The sequence below is a fragment of the Grammomys surdaster genome, unplaced genomic scaffold (assembly GCF_004785775.1).
Source record: "Grammomys surdaster isolate TR1022 unplaced genomic scaffold, NIH_TR_1.0 242, whole genome shotgun sequence".
NCBI lineage: Eukaryota > Metazoa > Chordata > Mammalia > Rodentia > Muridae > Grammomys > Grammomys surdaster.
The window spans coordinates 5,753,217-5,778,786 of NW_021604687.1; the positions used below are offsets into that span (position 1 = coordinate 5,753,217).

General features: G+C 41.7%; 1 protein-coding gene and 1 pseudogene across 1 annotated transcript in view; both read right to left on the reverse strand.

Annotated features, from left to right (window-relative positions):
• Nucleotides 1-2,523: 2,523 nt before the first annotated feature.
• Nucleotides 2,524-2,931, reverse strand: LOC114627107 (annotated as a pseudogene).
• A 9,492-nt stretch (nucleotides 2,932-12,423) lies between these two features.
• Rheb (Ras homolog, mTORC1 binding) overlaps nucleotides 12,424-25,570 on the reverse strand; it is a 42,236-nt gene continuing 29,089 nt past the window's right edge. The window contains exons 3-8 of the mRNA XM_028774691.1: nucleotides 25,032-25,099; nucleotides 19,733-19,815; nucleotides 17,014-17,070; nucleotides 16,872-16,919; nucleotides 16,309-16,390; nucleotides 12,424-12,931 (exon numbers count right to left, since the gene is read on the reverse strand). Coding sequence (XP_028630524.1) covers nucleotides 12,839-12,931; nucleotides 16,309-16,390; nucleotides 16,872-16,919; nucleotides 17,014-17,070; nucleotides 19,733-19,815; nucleotides 25,032-25,099 — 431 coding nt within the window. The 3' untranslated portion in view covers nucleotides 12,424-12,838. The remainder of the gene's footprint in view (nucleotides 12,932-16,308; nucleotides 16,391-16,871; nucleotides 16,920-17,013; nucleotides 17,071-19,732; nucleotides 19,816-25,031; nucleotides 25,100-25,570) is intronic.

Consider the following 25,570-nt stretch of genomic DNA (forward strand, 5'->3'; position numbering starts at 1 on the left):
CCTGGCACTGTAATCACGATCAAAAGTTCATGGCATAGAATGCAATGGGCTCTAGGTTAAAGCCTCTTATTAAGGGTTTTTTTTTCTCTCTCTCTCTCTCTCTAAATGGTCATGATGTTAAATTACCTTGTAAATATTTATGACTATACCTATAGGCATAAGCTGCTCTCAGTTGGGGTGAGTGAAGCTTCTTCTCTTGTGAACAGCAGTCAGTAGAGAGGTATGTCCCTGGAAAGAGTGCTGAGAACAGAAGACTGAGTGCTCGGCGTGAAACAGGCTGTCTGTGTTAACCTCCGACCCCATACATACACACACGAGGCTCAGAGAACTTCACAGAATAAGTCTGGAAAGAATGTAAAAGCCACAGAATGGGGAAACGTGGTGTGAAATTCTCTCTGCTGGGCATTCTAATCGTGAAGTAATAGGTGCTATGGTTACCTGAATAATAATGACCAGAGATCAAACCACTAAATTCCTGCCACAAAAGAGTAGATGATGTTGAAGCCACGAAATAGTGAGAAACGAATGACACAATATAACTGCTGAGGAAGATGGAATCATTCTTGGGCACATGACCATTGCTAACGTCTCCGTGTTCAAGTAGATGACCCCATACCTATGCATACATGAACAGCACTAGCTATGCTTACTGAGTTATGAGATCATACAAGAAATTGAGAGAGAATAGAAATGTGTTGGGGGGAAATGAGAACAGCTGATAAGGGAAAAGGTGAGTTATTGTATTTCACTGCACACAAATATGCAATTTTCAGACGCATATGCCACTGAAGCCGGCCATAAACACAAAGGTAACGACTGTGAGTTGAATTGGTCTCTTTTACACTATGAAGTTAAAATTCAGTTTGGATAGTCAATAGAATAACCAAAGGAACTTAAGCTATTAAGTCTCACATATATAACAAGAACAGAAAAGAGGAAAATTATAGCAAGAATAATAAATCCTCTCAATCCTCTATGATGGCAATTTAGTTATCATTGGTAACCAACTGCATTGAAGAAAATCTATAATCAGGGGAGATCTGATCATGCCTAATTTCCCCAGATGCACATTTCAACAAAAGAGAAGTATTCTGGGCTGGAGAGATGGCTCTGCTGTTAAGAGCACTGACTGCACTTCCAGAGGTCCTGAGTTCAAATCCCAGCAACCACAGGGTGGCTCACAACCATCTGTAATGAGATCTGATGCCTTCTTCTGGTGTGTCTGAAGACAGTTACAGTGTATTCATATATAATAAATAAATAAATCTTTAAAAAGAGAAGTATGGGCTGGAGAGATGGCTCAGCGGTTAAGAGCACACACTGCTCTTCCAGAGGTCCTGAGTTCAAATCCCAGCAACCACATGGTGGCTCACAACCATCTGTAATGAGATTGGATGCCCTATTCTGGTGTGTCCGAAGACAGCGACAGTGTACTCATAAATAAAATAAATAAATCTTTAAAAAAAAAGAGAGAAGTATTCTGACTTTATTATCCAGTATAAATTATACCTTACCTGATACTATGATTATTTCCTTTTTAGATGTGTTTTTCCTATTTTGTAAATCTTTAAAATGGGTCAGTACAGATAAACAGAATAATCAGCATGTTGCTCATAGCTGTGAGCCAGAGCATCCCTGGATCCTAATAGGTTAATTCTGTTAGTTATGAGAGATAGCTACACAAATAATTTCAGTAAGTTACTAAAAACAAATAGGTCTGATTTTTATTTAACAAAGAAGAATTTGTTACAGATAATGCTTTCAGACGGTTTGTTTTGTGGGTTGCTTGTCACCAGGGCACAATTTTATTGAGAGCAGGATCGTATGAGAGAGAAGTTTCATCATCTAATTAAGAACAGGAACCAGAATAAAGGGGAAGAGTAGCAGTGACAAAAGAACCCCTAGGATCTGTGTCCAGCCTCCTTCCCGTACCTAGACCCCACCTCTAGAATTTTAGTAAACTTTCTAAACTGTATTGGTAACTGAGCACCAATTTGCCCAGTTTGAACCTTTATGGAGGACATTTCATACACAAACTATAACGCTTAGGTACCACAACTTGAGAACAAATCATTCACATACGTGTATGTTTGTGTCTTTGTACATTATCTATAAAATATATAATATATATGATATATACATATATATTAAATGAATTACGTGAATCTCTATTAATGTTCATACTCTTCTTAAACAGATGACGGATATATGCTAGATCAAGAGAGAAATTGATTAAGATATAGATAGATAGAACATAGACAGATGATGATAGAAAAACATAAACATCGGTAGACGGAAATTGAAATATAGAAATACACATATAGATATAGATGTTATAGATATAGAAGTAGAGAACAAGTTTGAGAGAGACAAATTGAGAGAGTCAGGCAGACAGACAGATGGGATGTAATTAGTTTACTTATTAGAAATTGGACTACAGTCTCGAAATTCCTTCAACTTCTAAGCTAATTTTTTTTCAGTTTTTGTGGTTTTATTTAAACACAAAACATGCATGCAAGCCATCTATTCATTTTCTTCGCGGCGTAGCCTGGCGTTGGGATTGGTGACTCTGACGGCCAGCTGTGCTGCTCTTTCTACGATGGCTTTTCGGTTCTTAGAAGACACATTGTGAGCAATCTCAGCACAGTAAGATTTGTTGCACATCAACAGCACTTCCAGCTCCTTAATGTTGTGGACCAGAAACTTCTGGAAGCCGCTAGGAAGCATGTGCTTGGTTTTCTTGTTGCTCCCATAACCAATGTTGGGCATCAAGATCTGGCCCTTGAATTTTCTCCGAACCCTGTTGTCAATGCCTCTGGGTTTCCGCCAGTTACACTTAATTTTCACATATCGGTCTGACTGGTGCCTGATGAACTTCTTGGTCCTCTTTTTGACGATCTCGGGCTTCACCAGAGGCGGGAGGGCAGCCATGATGCCTTTTACAAAAGTCAGACCTACGTTAGTAAAGAAACTGGGAGGTGGGACTGCGAGTCTCAGGCTTTGGGTGATGTTGCAGAGTGTCTTCCAATCACCAGCTACGGAGCAAACTGGGAATGGAATGGGTACCTCTGCTAGACTTGCTCTCCCTCCTGCTTCCGAAGCTGGTAGAATACTCTTCTAAGCTAATTTAATGTTCGGTATTTATGAAATGTCCGGCAAGATATACCCACAGGATAAGACAGTACAAGTTTAGGGAAACACAAGTCAACACACTCGTAAAGACATGAGTCATGCCATACTAAAGATGACATCATAGCCACAAGTTACTCGGCAAGCAGAAATAAACAGAGGGATTTTTTTTAAAAATGGAAATGAAAATTTATTTCTAGCCCTGAAAGAACAAAATTATTCAGTCATCAAATACAGCAGTTAATAGCAAAGTACAATTGATTGTGTTAAATTTAAAATAGAAGGCAATATAAAATTTGAAAACGAAACAGAAACAGGCTACTTTTATCCAACTCAACTTCTACCTACCAAAAGAAGGAAAGCAAAACAAACAAAAAAAATAAATTAAAAAGTAACTACTTTCCAAACAAATACTTTGAACTTCAACCAATTATTTTTCTTGACACAGAATGGGCATGTTTGACAAGGTTATCATTTTTTTTCTGCTCTTCAGGTAGCATAGAGCAGTGAACAAGAAAGACTTGAGTTCTTTCAAGGCCAGGCCAGTGCTTTAATCTGTTCCTAACTCTAACATTATTGAACACAGCATCTTTGCCAGAGCAGTCAGCAAATGTACTGACAAGAGAGGGAACGTGTGTGGATGTTTCCTACACACACACTACAGAAAAACTACTTAAATATCTATCATAGAATAGCAGTGGAAGACCAATCTGTTTTGTATAGTGCTATGAGATTCTGTTAGAAAAACCAAAAAGTAATATTTAACAAGATTTTAGTAATTGTTTTTAATTTGAAATTATACAATACTATCAAGTAGTGGCCTATATACTTTGTATTTTTAGTGGAGCAGGCGATGAAGCTTGGGGCTTCGTGCGTGATAGGCATGTGATTCACCACTGAGCTACACCCCTGGTTCCGTTAATTACAGTCTGAATCTATATTAGAAAAAAAATTAAACATAAGACACAGTGGTGCATACCTTTAATTCCACTACTTGGGCAGCAGAGGCAGGAAGATAGCTGTGAGTTCCAGGCTAGACTCCTCTAAGCTAGCCAGGCCTATATAGCAAGACCCTGTCTCAGAAAAGAAAGAAAACATTTTGTTATCTATGAGACTGTGTGTATGTGGGAGTGTACATTGAGGTCAGAAGCCAAGGAGAAGGATCAGTTCTCTCACTCTTGTGGCTAGGCTCAGCAGACAGTGCCCTTGTCCACTGCTCACTGGTCCCATAACATTCTGATAATTTACCGATTACAGATCTCAGTATGCTGCTAAGATTTTCATATTCAAAACTGGATGCAGACTGTTTCAACACCCGCCTTCTAATAACCGTGGTCTAATAAGGTCTAAAAAGCATTCAGGCAACAACACAGTACATATACATGAGTCCAGGAGGAAATAGTTCATGGCAGCTTACAGCTGCCTGTCAAGGCCCAACACGTTTAGGACTGGTGGTCACGAGACCCAAGTCAAGCAGCGTAATGTTCTCTGTGGAAGGGAACGCAATGCATGACGTCAGAGCTGTGCTAGTCATGGTGCAGCACGCTGCACTCACGCTACCTTTCACTGTTCTAGGTGGGTACAGTGTTCTCTCGAAGAATGAGAGAAGATACCTTTGCAACCACCACAAAGTCAAACAGAGGGATTTAAGTGCAGGGCTTTATATGGATTTTCACAGGAATGACAAGGCAGGGTAGAACAAATAGTTACAGTTGACTACATTGATTTCTGAAGACTCTAATTCCAAGACGGGGTCCTAGTTTTTGGAATATTGTCCTGGAATAATTAAGACAAAATAATATTGACCTCTATTGGGTGTTCAAGGTTAGAGAGAGGATGTATATTTGGAGTGGTCAAGTTGCAAATTAAATACATTCCATTCCAGGCTCTTTTTCTAGCTCTCAGAATTGTGTACCAACAGGCAGGACAGCTTGTTCACAGCCACAGCGTGTTTAGAAAAGATACCAAAACATCATCATATATGCACAAATGTATAATTTACTGTATTAACAATCTCTACCAGAAATTTTATCAGGAACTTTATAGGGAAACTAATTTATATCTGAAAAATCCCTAGAAAATCAAAGCCTGCTTGTTTTAATAAAATTTAGGGCAAATGCTTCTTTTCATTTATCATACTTTGTAGAAAGCAAAGGTGGTAATAATATTAGGAAAGCTATCATGATGCCATTTTCTTCAGCTCTTCTAAGAATATGTAGGAAGTGTCAGCCCATGAAAAGGAAAGAGTTGTGTAAAAATTTTAATAGACATTATCTGATCATCCTATTTCACAAGTTTTTCCTGGATCTCACCAATTCTTTCGATTTTAATGTAAATGATATGCTTCATAGTTTTAGAATGCATATAAACTTTGTATTATATATTCTATTCTGTATTACATTTAACTGCGCTGTGTATATACTTCATGATATAAAAGCATGCGTATATCTAGTATCTGCATATTCAATGTTACCCATTACAAAATAGCACCAAAGGCATATAGAATATCACAAAGGGATAAAAAAATATGTTTTATATTGAGTGAGAATTACTGATATTGTTTCATCTCCTATTTACGGAATTTAAGCCTTATCTTCTAGGGCCACCCTTGTTTTTATCATTAAAACATATTTGATCTGTCACCTTCCACGTCTCTATCTCCTTAGACTATGTGGACCAGAAAGCTCTATAACGCCAGTTATGGTCCTCTAACCCTTACAGTTTTCTTCAACACTTTAGCCAACTAAAGCAGGAAGGTAAACATCTTTAAGAAAAACACATTGAACACCATAGTTTTCATTCAACTATATGCTGAATGGAAATATATTATGGCTGACATGAAAGTAACATCATCTCACTGAGAAAAAATACAGATAGTCAGTCCCTTGGCTTCTGTCAATTCAGGCAGATAACCCACAAGTGCTAACATCTTCAGGCTCAGCAAAACTTTGCTAAATGTGAAGGAAAACTGAAACATTTATTGGGGGTTCAGGAGATCAAGGTTTTGAAAAGGTTCATGAGTTTATCCTCATGAAGTTTCTTTCTTTTTTTTTTTTTTTTTTGTTTTTTGTTTTGTTTTTCAAGACAGAGTTTCTCTGTGTAGCCCTGGCTGTCCTGGAACTCACTCGGGGTAGACCAGGCTGGCCTCAATCCGCCTGCCTCTGCCTCCCAAGTACTGGGATTAAAGGTGTGTACCACTACCACCCGGCCCTCATGAAGTTTCTATGACACTTAAAGTTAACACAACCACACCAGATTTGAGCATCAACAGCTATTTTCACATACTTGACTTCAATATGCTTAGAGTGAAATGGAACAAGCAATTAAGTGGGGACTAAATGTTAGCTTTTAAGTAATTTGTCATAAATCTTCGCAATAAAGAATAAATCAATGTTTTTTTTTAAAAAAGAAAAGGTTCATGAATATTTTGCAAAGAAGATTAGAAGTGTTGAAAGAAACAGAAAAAATTCTATGGTGAAAGAAAATACACAGGAATCTCTTGTAGTAAATTGAAGAGGAACATAGTGTGATAGAATGGGTCAGATTGACAAGGTTTAAATGTCAGAGCCTGGATTTCAGGAAAGTTTCCAAGTATGCCAGAGATTGACTTACACTCAGCTTGTCTTCGGTACATGGATTGTTGGAGAACAGAGCGTGTGGTGCAATAAAGGAAAGGTCTATGTCAGTAGGTTTCAATATCCGTGCTGTCAAAATTCACTTAGAATGTGCTCACCATGAGTAGCCTTCTCCAAGAAAACCAAAGAATAAGACTGAATTAAGGAGGACAGGAAAGGAAGGCAGAGATGACCAGAGGTGCTAGGTTTAATTCAAGGAGTAGAACAGAGTGCTCAGACTACCTGACCTCTACTTCTGGAGAAAACCTGTAGAGTTATATCCTGAAAATAGTGCAAGTAATCTAAATTTCAGGATCATCTACAGAAGAACTCTCTGGAGAAATGTTGGCTTTCCTGTCACTACAAATGAGAACATCGCTGTGACCTGTTGATGAATGTCTTTGTGTAAATCCCAAGGTCTAAGACTTCTGTATAGTTTGCAACTCGCTTGGCCACAATGATAACTTTTTATACTATTTTACAATGTGTTCTATATGTCCCTAAGTATTGTACTTAAAATGTCTTCTGGAAAATGACAAGACTCCTGTTTAATTGTATTTTCCTCTTCTAATAACCAGACATTCAAGCATACTTGATATTGCTATCACACATTATTCAAGTCACTTGTAAGAAGTAGTAATTTGAGTTGGTCAATGGTGGCACACATCTTTAATCCCAGCACTTGGGAGGCATAGGTAGGTGGATCTCTAAGTTCAAGGCAAACCTGGCCAACAAAATTTGTCCCATGACAGTCATGGCTATCGAGGGAATCCCTGTCTCAGGTAAAAAAACAAAAAAGGAGGAAAAAGAAAGAGGAGGATAAGAAGGACGAGTAGGAGGAGGAGGAGGAAGAGAAGAAGTGGAAGAAGAAGAAGAGGAGGAGGAAGAAGAGGAGGAGGAGGACGAGGAGAAAGAGGAAATGGATAAGACAGATGACAAGGAGAAGGAGGAAGAGGAAGAAGAGGAGTAGGAGGAGTAGGAGGAAGAAGAGGAGAAGAAGAAGAAGAAGAAGAAGAAGAAGAAGAAGAAGAAGAAGAAGAAGAAGGAAATAAGAAGAAAATAAGAAGAAAATTGTTTTGTGAGTTGTACTGAAAAGCCCTCTTTGGGCTTGTTTTATGATCCCATCGCTGAACAACAAGGTAGAGATAGAGGATGAGCAAAGGAACTAGTAGGGCCAGCTAGTGTGACATGGGACATTGAGCAGCAGGTCTCCTGATGAATGAATCATGACAGACTTGCATTTTTATTATAATGGCAGCAGAGTCCAGTGCTGCTAATGCCACAGGTCAAACTGGTATGAAGAATTTTTCTCACCCTTTGTAAGCCTGTGTGGAGAGGCCATTTGTGAGTCCACCCTGCCTGGATGGATGTGGAACTTGGGGGCGAGCTCACATTGCTGAAGGAAGGAAGTCTGAGGCTACCCACCATGCTAGTGGCTGCTAGGGAAGCAGGAAGCTTTGCCAAGTAGTGAGGACTGAGTTCTGATGAGCCCTTAGGGTGGCTGTCAACAGCCACCTATGAACTATGAATGTGTTTGTCTGGCTCTGGAAACATCCAAGCTTGCAGACTTTAAAAAAAATATTTAATTTTATGTGCATTGGTGTGAGGGTATCACACCCGTGGGTCTGGATCCCTGGGAACTGGAGTTACAATTGTAAGCTGTCATGTGGGTGCTGGGAACTGAACACTGGTCCTTTAGAAGAGCAGACAGTGCTCTTAACCTCTGAGCTACCTCTCAAGTCCCACTTGCAGCCTTGATACAATCCCCAGCAAAGTTTTATGGAGAAAGCAGAGCCCAGAGGAGTTGCCTAGGTGCAGAATTAGGGTACTCAGAATCTTACTTAGTCCTAAACTGAGGATACCGGGCTTGCTGTGTTTAAACATGTTTCAGTAAAAAATTATGGGCTAAGAGAGGAGTTCCCTGCCAGCTGCCCATTGACTTCTCTGAACTACCAGCCTCTCCTCTGTCAATAAGGAGCCCTGGGCTTCTTTCAACCTGGTTCACATCAGAGCTAACTCAGCTATGCTGTTGCCTTCCAGTACGTTGTCAAAAGTGGGAGGCAGCGGGGAGGAGTGCAAGAACATCATTTAACTTCATCCAAAACTTTCCCCTTTAGGAATGGAAAGGAGCTATCTGAGGAATTTTCTGAGGAATGCTGTGGAAGGCATTCTGGCCTCAAAGGTGCACAACAAACAGCCTGCTCCTCTGGAAACAGTTTGGGTTGAGGCACTTCTTTCTCAGGCCCACAGGGACTACAGATTTTTTTTTTTTTTTTTGGAAGGGGTGGGAGGAGTACTCTTCAAGATTAGAAGCAGCATATTCTGGGTCCCTTGCATAATTCCGGATCACCAGTGCTGCATTCTGATTCTGTATCACACATGGCAGTGCCACCAAGGGTGAAGAAACCTTTCCACTTGTGAGAGGAGAGGAACCAATAACTGAAGGCCTGGCATTGCCATACCGTGCACAAATGGCAGGGTGTCTAACTGCCACAGCAGGTGGAATTCCCAGAACACGTAGGAGGCAGGCCAGAGATGTGTGTATACATACCACAGGTGGGTTGCCATTGGCCATGACTGGTCTCAGCACCCAAGGAGAAGGCTGGCAAGAAGGTAACCTTCCTAGAACTCTGAAAGGAGCAAGGCATCTCCAGCTATTTGCAAAGCATTAAGAAGGCTAGCCAAATGCTGCCAGGAGGACTCCAGTCTGTGAGCGAATAAGAGTACCCTGGAGAAGTGAAAACTGCTCCACAGGAACAGCTCAAGAAACCACCAGAGGACATATTATCATGTTATATATAATTATATTATAAAATACACATTATAATCTATTGTATCTATAGGAAATATTAAAGTACCTTATAGGCTGACACAAAGACAGAAACTAATCTACATGAAGAACCAAAGGGTATCTGTAAAGGTATGAGACAGAGGTCAAAGGGGGCTGGAGAGATGGCTCAGCAGTTAAGAGCATGTATTGCTTTTGCAAAGGACACACGTTTTAAGTCCCAGCACTCAGACCTACTATAACTATCTCCAGGATATCCAATGCTTCTGGTCCCACTCCCATAGTTTAGTCTTGTTCTTCTCCGAGACAGGGTTTCTCTGTGTAACCCTGGCTGTCTTGGAACTCACTCTATAGACCAGGCTGGCCTTAAACTCAGGGATCTGCCTATCTCTGCCTCCTGAGCGCTGGGACTAAAGGTGTGCGCTAACACATCCGGCTTTCATTTCTCGTATTTTTAATGAGCAGTTACAAATCTGGTAAAGGCATTCAGCATATGAAAGTGTCATTTCATGGCAGTAGCGGCAGAAACAAGGCAAGTGAATGGAGTTGTCACACACACACCGGCTTGCTTTTATTAGCTATTGAGATCAACTTGGATTTCTGAGTAGGAGTGTTAAGAATTAAGATGTAAATTCTCGGGGTAAGCAGAACTAAAAATCAAATCAAATCATAGGAACTTGAAGCAATTCAGTGTCTGCTTCACAGCTCCAAGTGTAACATTTGGGGAGAAACCGGGGACCCTGCAGTGTGGTAACAAGTCACATACTTTCAAGAGCCCAGGACCCTGATGGAGCACCAGGGCTTGAGCACACCAAGGTTGCTTCAGGTCAGTGTGAAAGCCTCTAGAAGAGATGACACTGTCGGCTGAGGGAAGGGCAGACACAGGTTACAGGCCTGATTCTCCTGTTCTAGAACAGACCACACCAGTGGCGGATGAGCTCAGGACTTGGAGGCATCAGCAGAACCACACTTGACCTTGGTGGCACTTAGTCTGGATTTAGCATAATTGCTGGGGAAGGATTTAAGCGATGGAGGAAGTCTGTTTTATCCACGATGGCACTGGCTGAGGTATCTTAAGTTGGAGGGTGTGCAAATGTAGATCTGGCTGGGCTGTAACAGAGAAGAGGGGGACACAGGTGGGCTGTGCGGGAGAGCAGGGGACAGAGGCTGGAACATATGCTAGTCAATCAGCTGTGGATAAGCTGAAATCCTAGAGGCAGACCACATTTTTGAGTAAAATCAGTAATTACATGTTGGAGTGGTGGGTATGATGACAGATACCTGCTGTACCAGAACTCAGGAGACTGTGGTACAATGAGTTTGAAACCAGCCTGGGTTGCATGGCAAGACACCCAAAAAAGGACCCCCACCCCCACCCCCCCGCCAGAAACACCCATGAGAAAATCCCAAGTAGATAAAGCTGGAGCCCGAGGATAAAGTGAGGACAGAAAACTTATCAGGCAGAAGAGTTTATACATTTATTTAAAAAATTATTTTCTTCTCTCTTTACTTCCTCCACCTCAGATCTGATCCTCCCTCAAAGGCATCCCAGTTAAAGCTATGAGTGCATAAAATGAAGGCAGAAGAAGGGCCCAGAGAGAGGCTTAACGGGACAGGCAAGACTAGTGGGCCAAGTCACTGGAAGACACCAGGAAACCCTAAGACTCAAATACAGCAGCTGGATGCGTGGAACGTGGCGGGAGAGAAAGCAGGAAACACAGAGGTGCCTGGGACCACGAGGCTAGTACCATCTTTTAGGAAAACCTATGGAGGTAGCCAGTGAAGAAATGCCAGACTGGGGAATGCAGAGCAGATGGCTGCTTTAGCAAGATTCCATGTAAATCTTACCTTGTAATGGGATTTTACTTGTACTTTGAGATTCAATTCTGAGCTGTGAAATACTTTTAAACATAAACTTAGTTTTACATTTGTGCTTCCTGTAGCTCAATGAATCTAAGATTACTTTCATGTGCCACCAAGATAAACATTACCTTTTATGACACAATATGTAGAGCTGCCCAGTTTAGCTAGAGTGGCTGACAGCAAGCTCCAGGAAACCTCATGTCTCACCCCCACCCAGTAAGGGCTTTTTTTAAATACTGGGACTCTGATCTTAGGTCCTGATGTTTGCAAACACTTTCTCAACTGAGTTATCTCCCCAGTCCCTGCAAGACAGCTCATTTGTGACAATATTTACTAGGCACGATGGTAGATGGAAGAGGAAGGAATCTATCATCTCTCACTCCTGGGGCAGCGCCCATAGGCCTGGTCATCACCCTTTGAAAGATACGTGCTTCATTACGTTGGCTGTGGCAATTGCTTGGTATTAGAAATGACTTTGTGAAATTGTAACCGGGAAGGGGCTCCATTTACAAAGCAAGCTCACCTTCCCTGCAAAGGCTCAGGGAAAACAGTGGGAAAGGGGGAAGAACACAGGAACTGGAGGATGGAGTCCTGTGAGACACTGTCTACTAGGCGGGACACGGCCGCAGCACTCACAAACTCAATGCAGCTACAGTTACCATAGAAGGTAATGACAACAAGATGAGCTGACACTGCAACGTGGGAGAGAACATGGAGGTATAACAGGGGTCTGGGGCCAAGTGGGGAAAAGAGCTGGGGTTAACAGGATCAGGGAATACTGTCTATCCAGGCAGCGGTGGCACATGCCTTCAATCCCAGAACTTTAGAGGCAGGCGGATCTCTTCTTGAGTTCCAGGACAGCCTGGTCTACAGAGTGAGTTCCAGGACAGCCAGTCCTGTTACAGAGAAACTGTAACAGTTTTGCTCGAAAAAAGCAAACAAAACAAAACCAAAAACAAACGACATGCACCACCTGCCCCATCCCACCATGGTGACTGGTGTAAAATCCACAGCAAGCAGTACAAGCGATTAAGGTTTGCAGCTATTTTATTTACAAGTATACATTTAACACAATGAAATAAACACTGATATATTGAAGCCTAGTTAATAGTAGTGTAACATGTGTATCATTTTGATGATTACATTATTTTAAACAACAAACTACACTGAAAAATTAATGCCGATAAAATTCTTGGTCATAATATTAAGAAATACAATATATAAATTGAAAATATGATTGTTTAAAATTTGAAAATGGAAGTGAACTCATTTGGACAGAGTCAGACGTTAACATAATCTGAAAGGGGAGGACCTCTGACCCAAATGACATCTTTCAGGTTAACAGAAGAAAACAGAAGCATAGTTTTATCTTCAAGGTTGATGGGCAGTTTGCTTCCTCAGGTGGAATATACTCCCAGTATCCGCAGGCTCTGCAGCAGAGTCGTCACATGACCGAGCACGAAGACTTTCCTTGTGAAGCTGCTCCGTCAATCTTTTCTGCTTCCAAAATTATCCTTTTAAAAACATCAACAGCAGTCTGCAGAGAAGTTAAGAACAGTGACAGGATTAGTTCTCAGAAGACTCTGGTAGCTAACTGTTCGTGATCAACAAGACTGAGGAGGGCAGGCACCCATCTGTTCTTCAGGGCCATATGGGGGCTGGAAGGCTCCTAGAAGCCCCATAATCCCCACGGCTTTGTCACAGCAACTAGTTGCACTCTGCTCTGCCCTATACTCTCTCATGATGCTCTCTGGATATTTCGGGCCTGGTTCTACTCTGGCTTCATTTTCCTTGTGCTCCCTGCAGCATCTAAAAGGTTCTCTTCTCTTAGAACCTCTGGTACCCCAGGCCTCCAACAGGGGGTGCTCTTCTTGTCCTTCCTGCTCCTGCAGACCCACCCTTCTCTCTGTGTCCCCAAAGTTCCAGTTTGTCTATGTTCTCTGTTTCTCTGGGCTGCTTCTAAAGATGCTGCAAGCCCCCCATCACCCACTGCTAGTCCTCCTGTGCACCATGCCACCAATTACAAGCCTGGCTAGCCAAGTCCTCCAAGTCCTGGTCTCTTCTTTAGTGACTGTCACCCCAATCTTAGTCCTGTAGTCAAACTCCTCTGGCAACTTTAGAAAGATCTCCTTTTTCTGAAAGGTGATGAGAACTGTCAGCCTCTGTCCTTTAAATACAAGAACTATTACCAGGTAGTGGTGGCACACGCCTTTAATCCCAGCACTTGGGAGGCAGAGGGAGAGGCGGGCGGATTTCTGAGTTCCAAGACAGTCTGGTCTACAGAGTGAGTTCCAGGACAGCCAGGGCTACACAGAGAAACCCTGTCTCGAAAAAACAAACAGACAAACTAACAAAGAACTATGATCATGGAAACTAAAAGCTATTGTTTTTAGAGGCAGGACCTGGCTCAGGCCACCTCATAATCAGGAGTCAACTCACTCTAGTGTCTATCTTACGTGTCCCACCACAGTTTTTTATCTGACAGAGCTGTGTCTGACTCCTTTGACAATCCTCCTGTCCTAAGGCTAACCACTTTTCTCTTCTCTAGGTCAGCTTTTGGTCTCACGGTACTGAACCTACTTACTCAGCATCATCATCAGCATGTCAGCACTGCTCAGCCAGGGATCCTCGTCTGGGTCAGCTTCCCTAGCTGCAGTCCTCTAGCTCCCCTCACCAGAGAGGCCCCCGTGAGCCTCGGCCCTCCCATCTCACTGACTCTGGCTCATGGTACTCACTTGTTCTATAATTCACGGGAAAACAGAAGCTGCCTTCACAAGAGAATGCCATGCTCACCACCACACCCACTCACACCCTCTGCTTCCATCCGGCTCAGTGATTAAGTCTATCACCTACAAGCCAGGACAGTGCTTACTCTTGAAAGACTAAGGCCACCAGCTTAGTTTACCTGCTTCTACTGTGTATACCATAAGTTTAGATTTTATTTTCTTATTTCTAAAATGAGATAGTCCAACAGATCCTTTTGAGAACAGAGGAGACAAGCAATAATATCTAGTTCAGTTAACAGTGCAGGCGCCATCAGTGCTCGTCTCCTCTCCTCTCCTGCTATCTGACGTCTCTGGCTGAGCTGATTCAGACAGAGGACCCTGACATCTGAGCTGGAAATGGACAGATCAACAGGAGGGCATAAAGGTTGGTGAGCCCACCTCAGATATCACTGAGTGCTTGAGAGGGAAGACAGGACCATTCACTTCAGCGGGATGCATCAAGGAGGGGCCCTGGAGGAGTGAAACCTGAGTGTAGACCTTGAGGCTGAGGAATTTCCTCATGGGAAAGGCAGAGCAGCGCAGAAAGGGTTGGGCAGACTATTGGTTCGTTGGCCTTGATAAGTTCATCTACCTACCCTGTGAGCCTGGACTTTTCCTAAGATGGTAAAGCCATCTTAGTGGTGGATCAAACAGGCCTCACAATGAACCTTAAATACTATGGAACTACTACCAGAGGCTGCAAGGAGACAACGGGGGCAGGACATTTTAAGTTTAAGTGATGTCTTCCCTGTGCTTAAAGAAGCAGATGTCTGTGTGCAGTGACTGGAAAGCAGAGAGAGCACAGACTGCCACATGCTAAGGACTTGAGCATGCTCCAGAGGAGGCTAACATGGGTGTGGTCTGCAGCCCAAGGAAGGTCAGGCAGAAGGGGAAGGAAGTAAGCAGATGGAGGAATCAGAGCAGTGTGGATGCCACAGGTCTGGGCAAAAGAACAAGTTTAAACTGAAGCTATGGATAAAAAGCAGTTCAGTGAAGCTCTCTAGTACAGAGATGATACACCCCTTAAAGGGACAGCCAGAGGGCTGAAACTGGGAACAAAATAACACTTAATAATTTCTGCATTAAAATAACCATGGAATCCCAAGAGAAAAACAGAGCTTGGTGGGCTGACAAGTTGTCAGATGACTCTGCTTGTCACAGAGTCAAACACTTAAAGAGCCAGCTCCCTGCCCTCGGTCCCCTTGGGTGTCCTACCTCATAGGGAAGGTTTCTAAAATGAATTTAAAAGTAAGCCGACAAATCCTGCACTCCAAAGGAAAAAATACCCTCCTTTGTGCCAAAAACTGTGGACATGCTGGCTCAGCATCCTCAGGACCAAGCTGTCTACTTGTTCTGCAGGACAGTCTCCTAACAGCCCTCTGCCTGCTGTGCAAAGATGCTATACCCCATCTATTTGTCATTCTACAGGTTCATCTGCCTTTACCAAGTCCACATGGAAGGGTGAGGCAGGCCTGGGTCAGGTGCATGCTGCCCACCTTCCTGCCCCTCCCACTCACCTAGCTCTGTGTCTGTGTCTGAACTGTGGATTGTGCAAATGAGCCAACGCTAGGCTGGTGTATTACTTACAATAAAAGAGATCATTTATAAAAACCAAAACCATGCATCTGACCCACTTTGTACTGAAAAGGAACCTAGTCATATAGTTAAGTCTCCTTGTCTGCGTCTTATTTCTGTTCCCACCTATGGACACAGCCACAGGAGCAAATATGCTCTCAAAAAAATATGCCCTTCACCAGGCAGTGGTAGCGCACGCCTTTGATCTCAGCACTTGGGAGGCAGAGGCAGGTGGATTTCTGAGTTCGAGGCCAGCCTGGTCTACAGAGTGAGTTCCAGGACAGCCAGGGCTACACAGAGAAACCCTGTCTCGAAAAACAAAAAACAAAACAAAACAAACAAACAAACAAACCAACAACAAAAACGCTCTTCTAGGCCTACCAGAGCAGAGTATTTATAAAACTTAGAAATTATTAGTATCTTTCTAAAACACTCCAAAGTTGATGTCAGAAATGGCAGAAGGTTAAATAAAAGTTAAATAAGCAGGATTAAAAATGACAGGTCATGCCGACTGAATGAATGTATGCTTGTAGCTAACGAGAATGACATAAAGTTAACTTTAGAAACTGCATACCTGATTTTCTTTAGCAGAAGATTCCAAAAAAGCTGCATTCCAAGATTCTGCCAAAGCCTTTCCTTCTTCATAACTGATCACCCTAAAGGGAAAACAAAGTTCTGATTCTTTGTTCTGTCATTTAAAAAGCTATGACTTATTTAGCAAACAGCGTTCCTACAAGCGAAACCATGTACTCTACGTTATCAGGAAGCAATGCAGGAGCATGGCTGTAACAGGATGGACAAGCCTTGCAAGTTCAGAACCGTGACTGCTCTCTACCACTCAGTGTCAGCCTCCACCTGCGGGTCACAGCCAGGTTTTAGGCAACTCAGGGCCATAGCTGACCTGAGCATCAAGCAGCCAAGCTATTCTCAGCTCTCTGGACATGGTGTTCCTACGTGAAAACTGAGTAATACCTGTCATGGTAACTAACCCCAAGAGAATTTCCCAGTTTGCTCCTTGTTCTAAACAAGTGTGGCATTTACACTGCATATTGCTTCTGCTGTACATAATGGCAACCACGAGAACAAAATTTATGGCATTTTGGTGACTAAATCTTCTTGGACTTAAGAGCTACATACCTTTCCATATGCAGGTCTTTCTTATTTCCGACCAACATAATAGGTATCCTATGAGGAGAGAACATGAGAGAGTAAGTGAGACCCAGCCTTTCCACCTGAGGAGATGCTAACACACTTCTAGACAAGAGGGACGGCTACTTACTGCACTTTCCCCACCATATCCAACAACTTTCCATGGATAACTTTAATTACTTCAAAACTGCAAGACAAAAAACATGAAACATCATTTTAATGGAGAAATTTAAAATGTTACATTTACAGTAGGAAAAAAATATACCACAGATTCATCATGTTTAACTTGAACAAAGAATTATTAACTCTCTTCATATGTGACACTTGGGATCTATACCGTGACTACTCTAAGTCTTACCTAAAGTCTAGCACTTGGCTGACAAACTACAATAACTATTGTACCCTCAAACTGCATCTATCAAAGAACAGAGTGTTTAAATGCAAATCAGAAGCATGTTTTCTGGGGTGGTATGCCCTAGTAGTAATAATAATGCCCTTTTTTTTTTTTTTTTTTTTTTTTTAAAGGCAGTCTCAAGGTATAGCTGGATTGGCCAGTTCTGTCTGCCCTATCTCCACAGTGCTGGGATTAGAGAGACATGTGTCACCCCACCTGGCTCCCCCTCCTTTTCTAAGTACCATCATTCATTGGGTGATGCCAAACCCTTGGTTTTTTACTATTATCCATGTGCAGATGATCACTGAACATGTCACAAAGATTAACCTAAAAACTGGCCACACCGGGACCCTGTATCCCTCTGACCACTGGCTAATGGACAAAGCCATTCCCATCCTCACTCAGCCTGGTGTGAGCATCAACCAGCACACACTATATTACTTGTGAAGCTGCCCAGAACCTGGCAGCCTTCCACTCCTTTCCGTGGTTGCCTTTAAGCCTAGCTCTCTGGAGGCAGAGGCCGAGGCAGATGAGTTTGAGGCTAGCCTGGTCTACATATGAATTTCAGGACAGCCAGGACTACATGGTGAGACCATTTATCAGATGGGCATGGTAGCATGCCTTTAATCCCAGCACTCATGAGGCAGAGGAAGGTGGATCTCTGTTGAGTCTGAAGCTACACTGGTCTATACAGTGTGTTTCAGGAGTATCAGAGCTACATAGTAAGACACTGCTTAAAACAAACAAACAAAAAAACAAATAAATGTACGTCCCAAACAGTAGAGTGAAAAAAATGGCTGAATGATTTAGTGAGAGAAAAAGTAAACAAAACAAAACTAAAACACAAAACACAGATGGGTGCAATTTTACAGTATCTTCTTGGGTATCCCTAAGGCTATTTCTACATTTCTCCAACTGTTTCCCAGGATCGTGGAGCTGGTCAGGTTTGTTTTAACTCAGGTATAAGCAGGGACTAGCAGCAAAGGGTCTGTTCAGAGTTGCCAGAGTACCTGGTTTCTAGTTACACATCAACACTTCAAGGTATGAGCCCCCTGTCATGGATGCAGGCAGGCAGGCAGGCAGGCAGACACACACAGAGGAGGAAACAAATTTCTGTTACCAACAGTGTGCAGTGATTAAGAACCTAAAACCCACAAGGCTAACTGAGCAATTGAATGTAGCTAGCTAGGGTCAGTAAGGAACTGAACTTTACATTTTGTTAAATTTGAGCTGATCTTAGCAGCCACATGTAGCAAGGACGGAATAATTCCAGCACTGTAGTCAAGCTCAACTAGAGAGCTGGCCTTGACTGTGGAGCGGGCATCCAGTCAGTGTCACACACGCCTCTGCAACCCTGGGCAAGTTAGTTCCTTTACCAACTGTGTGTGTAATTTCTCTCTACAAAGGTGAGAAACAAATCATCTGAAGAAGGGTTCCCTTAAGTGAACAGTCAGTGGTGGGCTGTTTTACAACTGTCTTCTTTATATGTGTAGAGGTGGGGATGCAGTATGGTTGTTGACCTAAGGTGCCTCCCTTAGTCACTCTGATTCTTTGAGACAGGGTCTTACTGAACTGAACTGAATCAGGGCTTGCTGACTGGCTAGACTGGCTGGCTTTCAAGCCCCAGGGATCCTTCTATCTCGAAGTAGAGATTATAGGCACATGCTATCATGCCTGGCTTTTACATGGGTGTTGTGGATCCAAACTCAGGTTCTCATACTTGGACAGTTAAAAATACTTTATCAATAGAGCCACCTCCTCAGCATCAGTAACACATCATTAAAAAGCAGGCAGGGTAGCAGACTGGCATTCCACACACTGAAAAGATGTCAGCTAGCCATCAAACTTCTACCAACACTGGTATTTCTGTGAATCTTCAAAGACAAGCTGCTTCCATCGTCATGAGTTCTCCTTACATATCAGCCACATCTGTTTTGTCTGCTGCAACAGACCACTCCTTTTTGTGACAATAGATGCCATCCCTGGTAACAAATATGTTGCTTAAAGGAACCAGAATCAATTTTCATTAACAAGGCAGTGGCTGTATTTTAGTCAGTGAAACCTTATTATTCAAAGATCTTGCTTCATAAATCCACAGGACAAAGCATTCAAACAAACTCAAGTCCCTAAATTATATTGATAACTCAATTCCATATTAATATAGAAAAATACACAAAACATAAAACCAATTCGCTAATTCCCATTTACATATCAGAAAAGCTCAGCTCACGGTCAGTTACCATCTAGGCAGTATCAAGTAAGAAAGTGGATTTTATTCTATCACTGTGATGGAAATTACTGAGGACTCTATTCCCTATAATAAACTGATTGCTTCACAAGAAAAATCACTGAAAACATCGAGTGTAGTAACCAATTCTGTTACTATTAATTCTAGCACAATCTTTTAAAAGGATCTATGTATAGTAAAAACTCAAGCAAGCTGCTAGAGTCTTACCTTTTGATTGATGTAACAGAATACACAAGAATATAACCATTAATATCTATGGAGTATGTCTGAGGAAAAATGGAATATTCATCCTGTGGGAAAAAAATTAATTACATTTGAGTAGCCTTCATAAAGCAGAGTAAACAATCTTTATCCCAAGTTTTCCAAGTATTACTTAAAGAAATTAAATCAAAGAAAAAAGTTTTATGCTGGATATAAGAACCTTCCTGGGGGAAAAAAGAAAAGAGTGTTAGGGGTGTGTTTTATGTATGAAGAAAATTTTAACATTCCCAAAAGACTGTGTCAAGGTCTTAAATGAAAATATACAGGGTCATGGGACAGTTAATAAGTAATGCTAAATTAACATGTGAACAGACTAATAAAAATGACTTTTTAAAGAAAAGAACAATCCTGCAGGCATTCGAATGAACCCATAAAGCTACAGTAATTAGCTTGTACTGGCTCATGAATGAATTGATTGGAAAAATGTAAAAACACTCAGTTACGTATGGGAATGAGGTACAGAATAACAGTACTCTTCAAAACAGCAAGGATAGAAAGTCACACAAAATGTGCAAATACAAGCACAGAGGCTTTTAGGGACTCAGTTTGATCTCTTCATTTGTATGTCAGCAAAACTGTACTCTATACAGGAATCAAAGATTTACAGATAAAAATGGCTTAGCTGGCAAAGTGCCTGCCTTGTAAAGCATGAGGAACTGAGATAAGATTCCCAAAAGCCAGTGTGGAAGAGTATACTGCCAGTGCTGGCCTGTGTGTGCCGACAGGCAGATCACTCACTGGCTTACTGGCCAGTCTGTCAAGCCAAATCCACGAGCTGGAGGTTCAGTAAGAAATCTCGTTTAGCTGGGCAGTGGTGGCACACGCCTTTAATCCCAGCACTTGGGAGGCAGAGGCAGGCGGATTTCTGAATTCAAGGCCAGCCTGGTCTACAGAGTGAGTTCCAGGACAGCCAAAGCTAAACAGAAAAACCCTGTCTTGAAAAACCAAAAAAAGAGACCTTGTCTAAAAGGACAAAGTCAAGGGCAATTGAGGAAGACACACACCACCAACCTCTGGTCTTTACCTGTGCCCATATATACGAACCCACATACTGACATACAAGATCTCCTTCCATAGATACCAGTCAACAGCTACAATATAAACTAGGATGTTCACAGCAGCACCACTGTAGAAGTAATATTGACAACATAATAGGTCAGAAATTATGATATAGCCTACAGCTGCCTGCCATGTCACCAGAGGCTATGTACTTATGACATAAATTCTGTGGTAGAGATCGCTCTTTTTTTGATAAAAAGAGAAAAAAAAAATACAATACCATATTTACATGTTCATTGCAATATTGTAATGGTATAATAATAGTGTTATACCTTAATTAAGTTTTATTATTTATTATAATCTAGTAAAATTTAATTTTTAAGCTATATATATTTGAAGTACAATTTTTTAGGGGGGTTCAAAACAGTTTCTCTGTGTAGCCCTGGCTGTCCTCTGCCTCCTGAATACTGGAATTAAAAGTGTGTGCCACCACAGCCTGGTAAAGTACTTTAAAAAAAATTATTTATTTATTTTATGTATATGAGTATGCTGTTGTTGATGTCTTCATACAATACCAGAAGAGGGCATCATATCCCATTACAGATGGTTGTGAGCCACCATGAGGTTGCTGGGAATTGAACTCAGGACCTCTGGAAGAGCAGTAGGTGCTCTTAACCACTGAGCCATCTCTCCAGCCCCCAAAAGCACAATTTTTAATAAGATCGGTTGCATTATAAAACTGTCGAATGGATCTAGCTATTTATAATTTTAAAATATATTTTTCTAAAGTTCTTGTTTTTGTTTTAAGACAGGGTTTCATTAATAGCCTAGGCTGGCTTCACTCAAACATGCTATGTTGCCAAGAATTAGTTTGAACTCCTGATCTTCCAGCCTTGTCTTTAGGGTCAGGAGTACACCCTTGTGCCAGCCAGGCATGGCTTTATACTTTAGATTTACTAAAATATCTCACCTTAAAATTAATTAGGCCAACCCAAAATGTTTCATGCAAACTTAAACTGAGCAAGTTATATTAACCACATTCCTCATTCTCTTCAGTTGGGCAATTAAACCACAATAATAGTCATTTAGTGTACTTACGGTACTATAGTGATTATCTGGCCAAAACTGAACCACAGGATAATGGTGGTCCCATGAATTTACAACTGAACGGAGATCTTACCATTGCAGCACAGTGCAGTGCTGGAGGTTTAAGAAGTGGAGTATGTACTACACACACATTTATTTTATTATTATTTTGGTTTTCTAAGACAAGGTTTCTCTGGGTATCCCCGGCTGGCCTCGAACTGACAGAGATCCACCTGCCTTTGTCTCTGGAGTACTGGGATTAAAGGTGCTGCCACCACTACCTGAAAACACATTTATTTATTTATTTATTTATTTGGAGGCAAGGTTCACTATCCTGCGTCAGCCTCCAGAGTGCTGGGATTACCACCTATGTCCTGCTAGATACATTAATTCTTAAAAAAAAAGTTGATTTATTATTTTTGTGTATGTTTCTGTGCTCACATGAGTTTAAATGTATCACATGTGTGCAGGTACCTGCAGAGGCCAGAAGATGATCTCCTGGGACAGGAGTTACAGGCATTGTGAGCCATCCAGTGTGGCCATAAAATTCAGATCTTCTGAGAAGCAACAAGTGCTTTTAAGTACTAAGCTATCTCTCTAGTCCCTCAATACATAACCTTGACAACAATGGTGGAATCTCTTAAGTCCTACTTTTCAGAATGTATCCTAAGTGACACATGCTCATGTTTGTTCTGATATAAACTACAAAGTAAAAAGTACTTACAATTTATCAGGAATATTTATGGTGTATACTTTTCTAAGACATGCAGACTACTATATAAATTTATTAGATGATGATGATGATTTTGAGATATGGTCTTATACTTTTCAGGCTGATCCTTAACTGTAGTGATCTTCCTGCCTCAGCCTCTCTCAAGCAAGTCACAACTATCTGAAAACCCAGTTCCAGCACATCCAATGCCCTCTTCTGGCCTCTGTGTGTAGTGTCTTTATGTGGTGCACAGACATTCATGTAGGCAAAACACTCATATGTATAAAATAAAAAGAATGTGCCTATCATCAGGAGCCCTTACTATTTACTACCAGCCTCATTCCCTAGAGCTGATCAATCTGAAGAGAAGAGGTAGGAGATTCATTCTCTGTGGAGTAAGGGTAGAACAGTAGCAACTGGAGATGCCATGTTTTGCTGCTGTGAACCACACAATAAACATTTACAAACTATTAATATTAGCAAAGGCGAGAATTATTCAAAGTAGTCAACTCTGGATGCATTATCCAGTAACAAGGAACTCACCAGAATGACAGCGGTAACCCAAGTACTGCTTTGAACTACACAGCAGATATCATCCCCAAGCTAGGAGCCTGTAAGTTTTATTACCTACATTATCAGACCATTAAAAAACACTTAAGATTCTTTGATGCTTACCCAACTGTATGTTCACGTTTAGAGCAAAGCACTTCCTTAGAAGAATATACCTGTGTTGATTCGGAAAGCCACAGGAAGACATTTCCTCTCAAGCTCTGCTTAAATGTCCCTGTCAACTACAAGGATGAGCACTTTCTAGTCTGAGGGATAAAGTCTACAGAAACTTCAACCTAATGGTCCTATGCAGGCTGATACCAGGAGAGCAGCAGGATACAGGAAAACTGTCTCCAGGTCGCGGATAAGTAAGAATGGCTGAGATTCAAAGCCCAAAACTCACAGAGATTCATCTGTCTTTACCTCTTGAGTGTTAGGATTAAAGTTATACCACCATGCCCTACCCAACTCAAAGCTTCTTAGTGGGGCTCCAGACTTAGCCTCTACTTTCCATGGGCTTAAAAAGATTCCAAAGATACAAAAGCAGACTGGGGCCAAGGTAGTATCAGAGTCCTAGTCTAAACATCTTTGCCCAAGAGCCTAAGTGTAAACCTGGTTTACCAACAATAGTAACAGTGTCCCTCACATTAAATGTGTCATTAACTTGGGTAATCAACTGTCTATTCAACTATAAGGACAAAACGAAGCCTGCAAAATTGGACCCAATTTCTACTTCAGGCATTTCCCCTACTAGTTCTGAGAGAAGTCTGTTGTCTATGCCATTGCCAGAGGCTGTTACCATCTCTTGTTTTAATGAGCCCTGCTGATAGATATTCTTTTTGAGACTAGAATGGGTCTGTGGGAACAGAATTGCTAGTGTCTGTTTCCTCATGACCCAACAGGCCAGGGGGAGAAGTACATGCCACAGTGCTCTAGAAGCTCAAGGTCTCACATGACCAGGGTTTATTTGCTTCCAGAACAAGAACTCCAGGCTTCCCCAAGTGCTAATACCACTCTGTTCAGCTGTTTCCTGCTTCACACTCTCCTTCTGTGCTTACTTCATAACAAAACAGAAGGAATTAATTTCTAAGTACAGGACACACCCCATTATTTTAGGTCCATTTCAATATGCCTAGGTTCCACACAAACGCCTCCATCAACACTGCAGAGATCAGAGCACTTGCCGGCCGCCCACGGCCCTGACCTTTGTGACTGCAGGAAGAGTCAGCACCGGAAGCCCAGCTCTTTACGCTCCCCACCCTCCAGTGAACAGGGACAGATTCAGTCTAACAAAACAGTTTCTAGGAAAGGCTGGGTGCTATGGAAACAAGACAGCTAAGCTGTCAAAGGGCTCCTCCGTTCCCTGTGTTCTGACTTCTTTCTCTTCTGTCCCTGTCCGTAGCCCAGTGATGCATTGCATACATCAGTGCTGCACTCACTAACCTAACTGTCTCTCTTTCCTGTGCACAGCGATATGGAAGAGCTTAACTTTGGTAATTATTCATCAAGTAAAATCCACAGTTAAATCTGACCATCACATAATCTAACCAGTCTGGTGTATCCTAGCTCAAGTCCTTACCTCTCTTGCCAGTTCTCTGAGAAATATTTGATTTTCCTCTTAATGTAGGAAAATGCATATTATGGAGGGCCAAAGGGAAGGAAGTAATATGATTCTTTAATATAGAATTAAAGCTTCATTATTCTGTAGTGTCAACCCTTACTCTGCTAACAATATATATACAGTTAGAACTGTTCTGAAGTAGAAAACCAAATTCCTCAGAGATCTGCCATGTGTCTTACAAAAGAGCAGGTAGACAGAACATAACACTCTGTGGTACCCACAGCCTGCTGCAGTGAGGACTGTCAGACCCACTGCAGGATGTTCTGAGGGTCACTTACCTGTCCCGCTGTGTCTACAAGCTGAAGATGATACTCTTGCCCATTCACTGTGATCAACTTGGTGAATGCTACGAGGAAAAAAAGAATAAAATACTGGTTTAAATAAATTAACTCTAGATTATTTAAAAGTTTGAACAATGACAAGTAATCAACTAAGTCCCTAAGAGTCTTGTCATAACTTGCCATTAATGGAAAACGGACAAGCTTCATACAGTATGGGAATATCTTCTTCCTTCATCAGCCTGCAAGGAATTGCTGATGACAATCAAGCTCGGGGAAACCTTGAATGCTTTCCAAAGGAACTGCAGTCAGACAATAATTCACATCCTATAAAAACAATCTGACTGCTCCATGGAGAGCGCTTCCTTTTATGAACAAGTGAAATATACTATGTAAAGCCAGAAGTATAGAATGAACCAAACCACAAGAGATCTTCCCTAATTCACAGGAAGTCTAATGCCAGAGCACAAAGAACTAGTATCAAGTGCTAAGAAGCTTCGGTACACTAAAAAATAAGCAAACAAACAAGCAAACAAAAC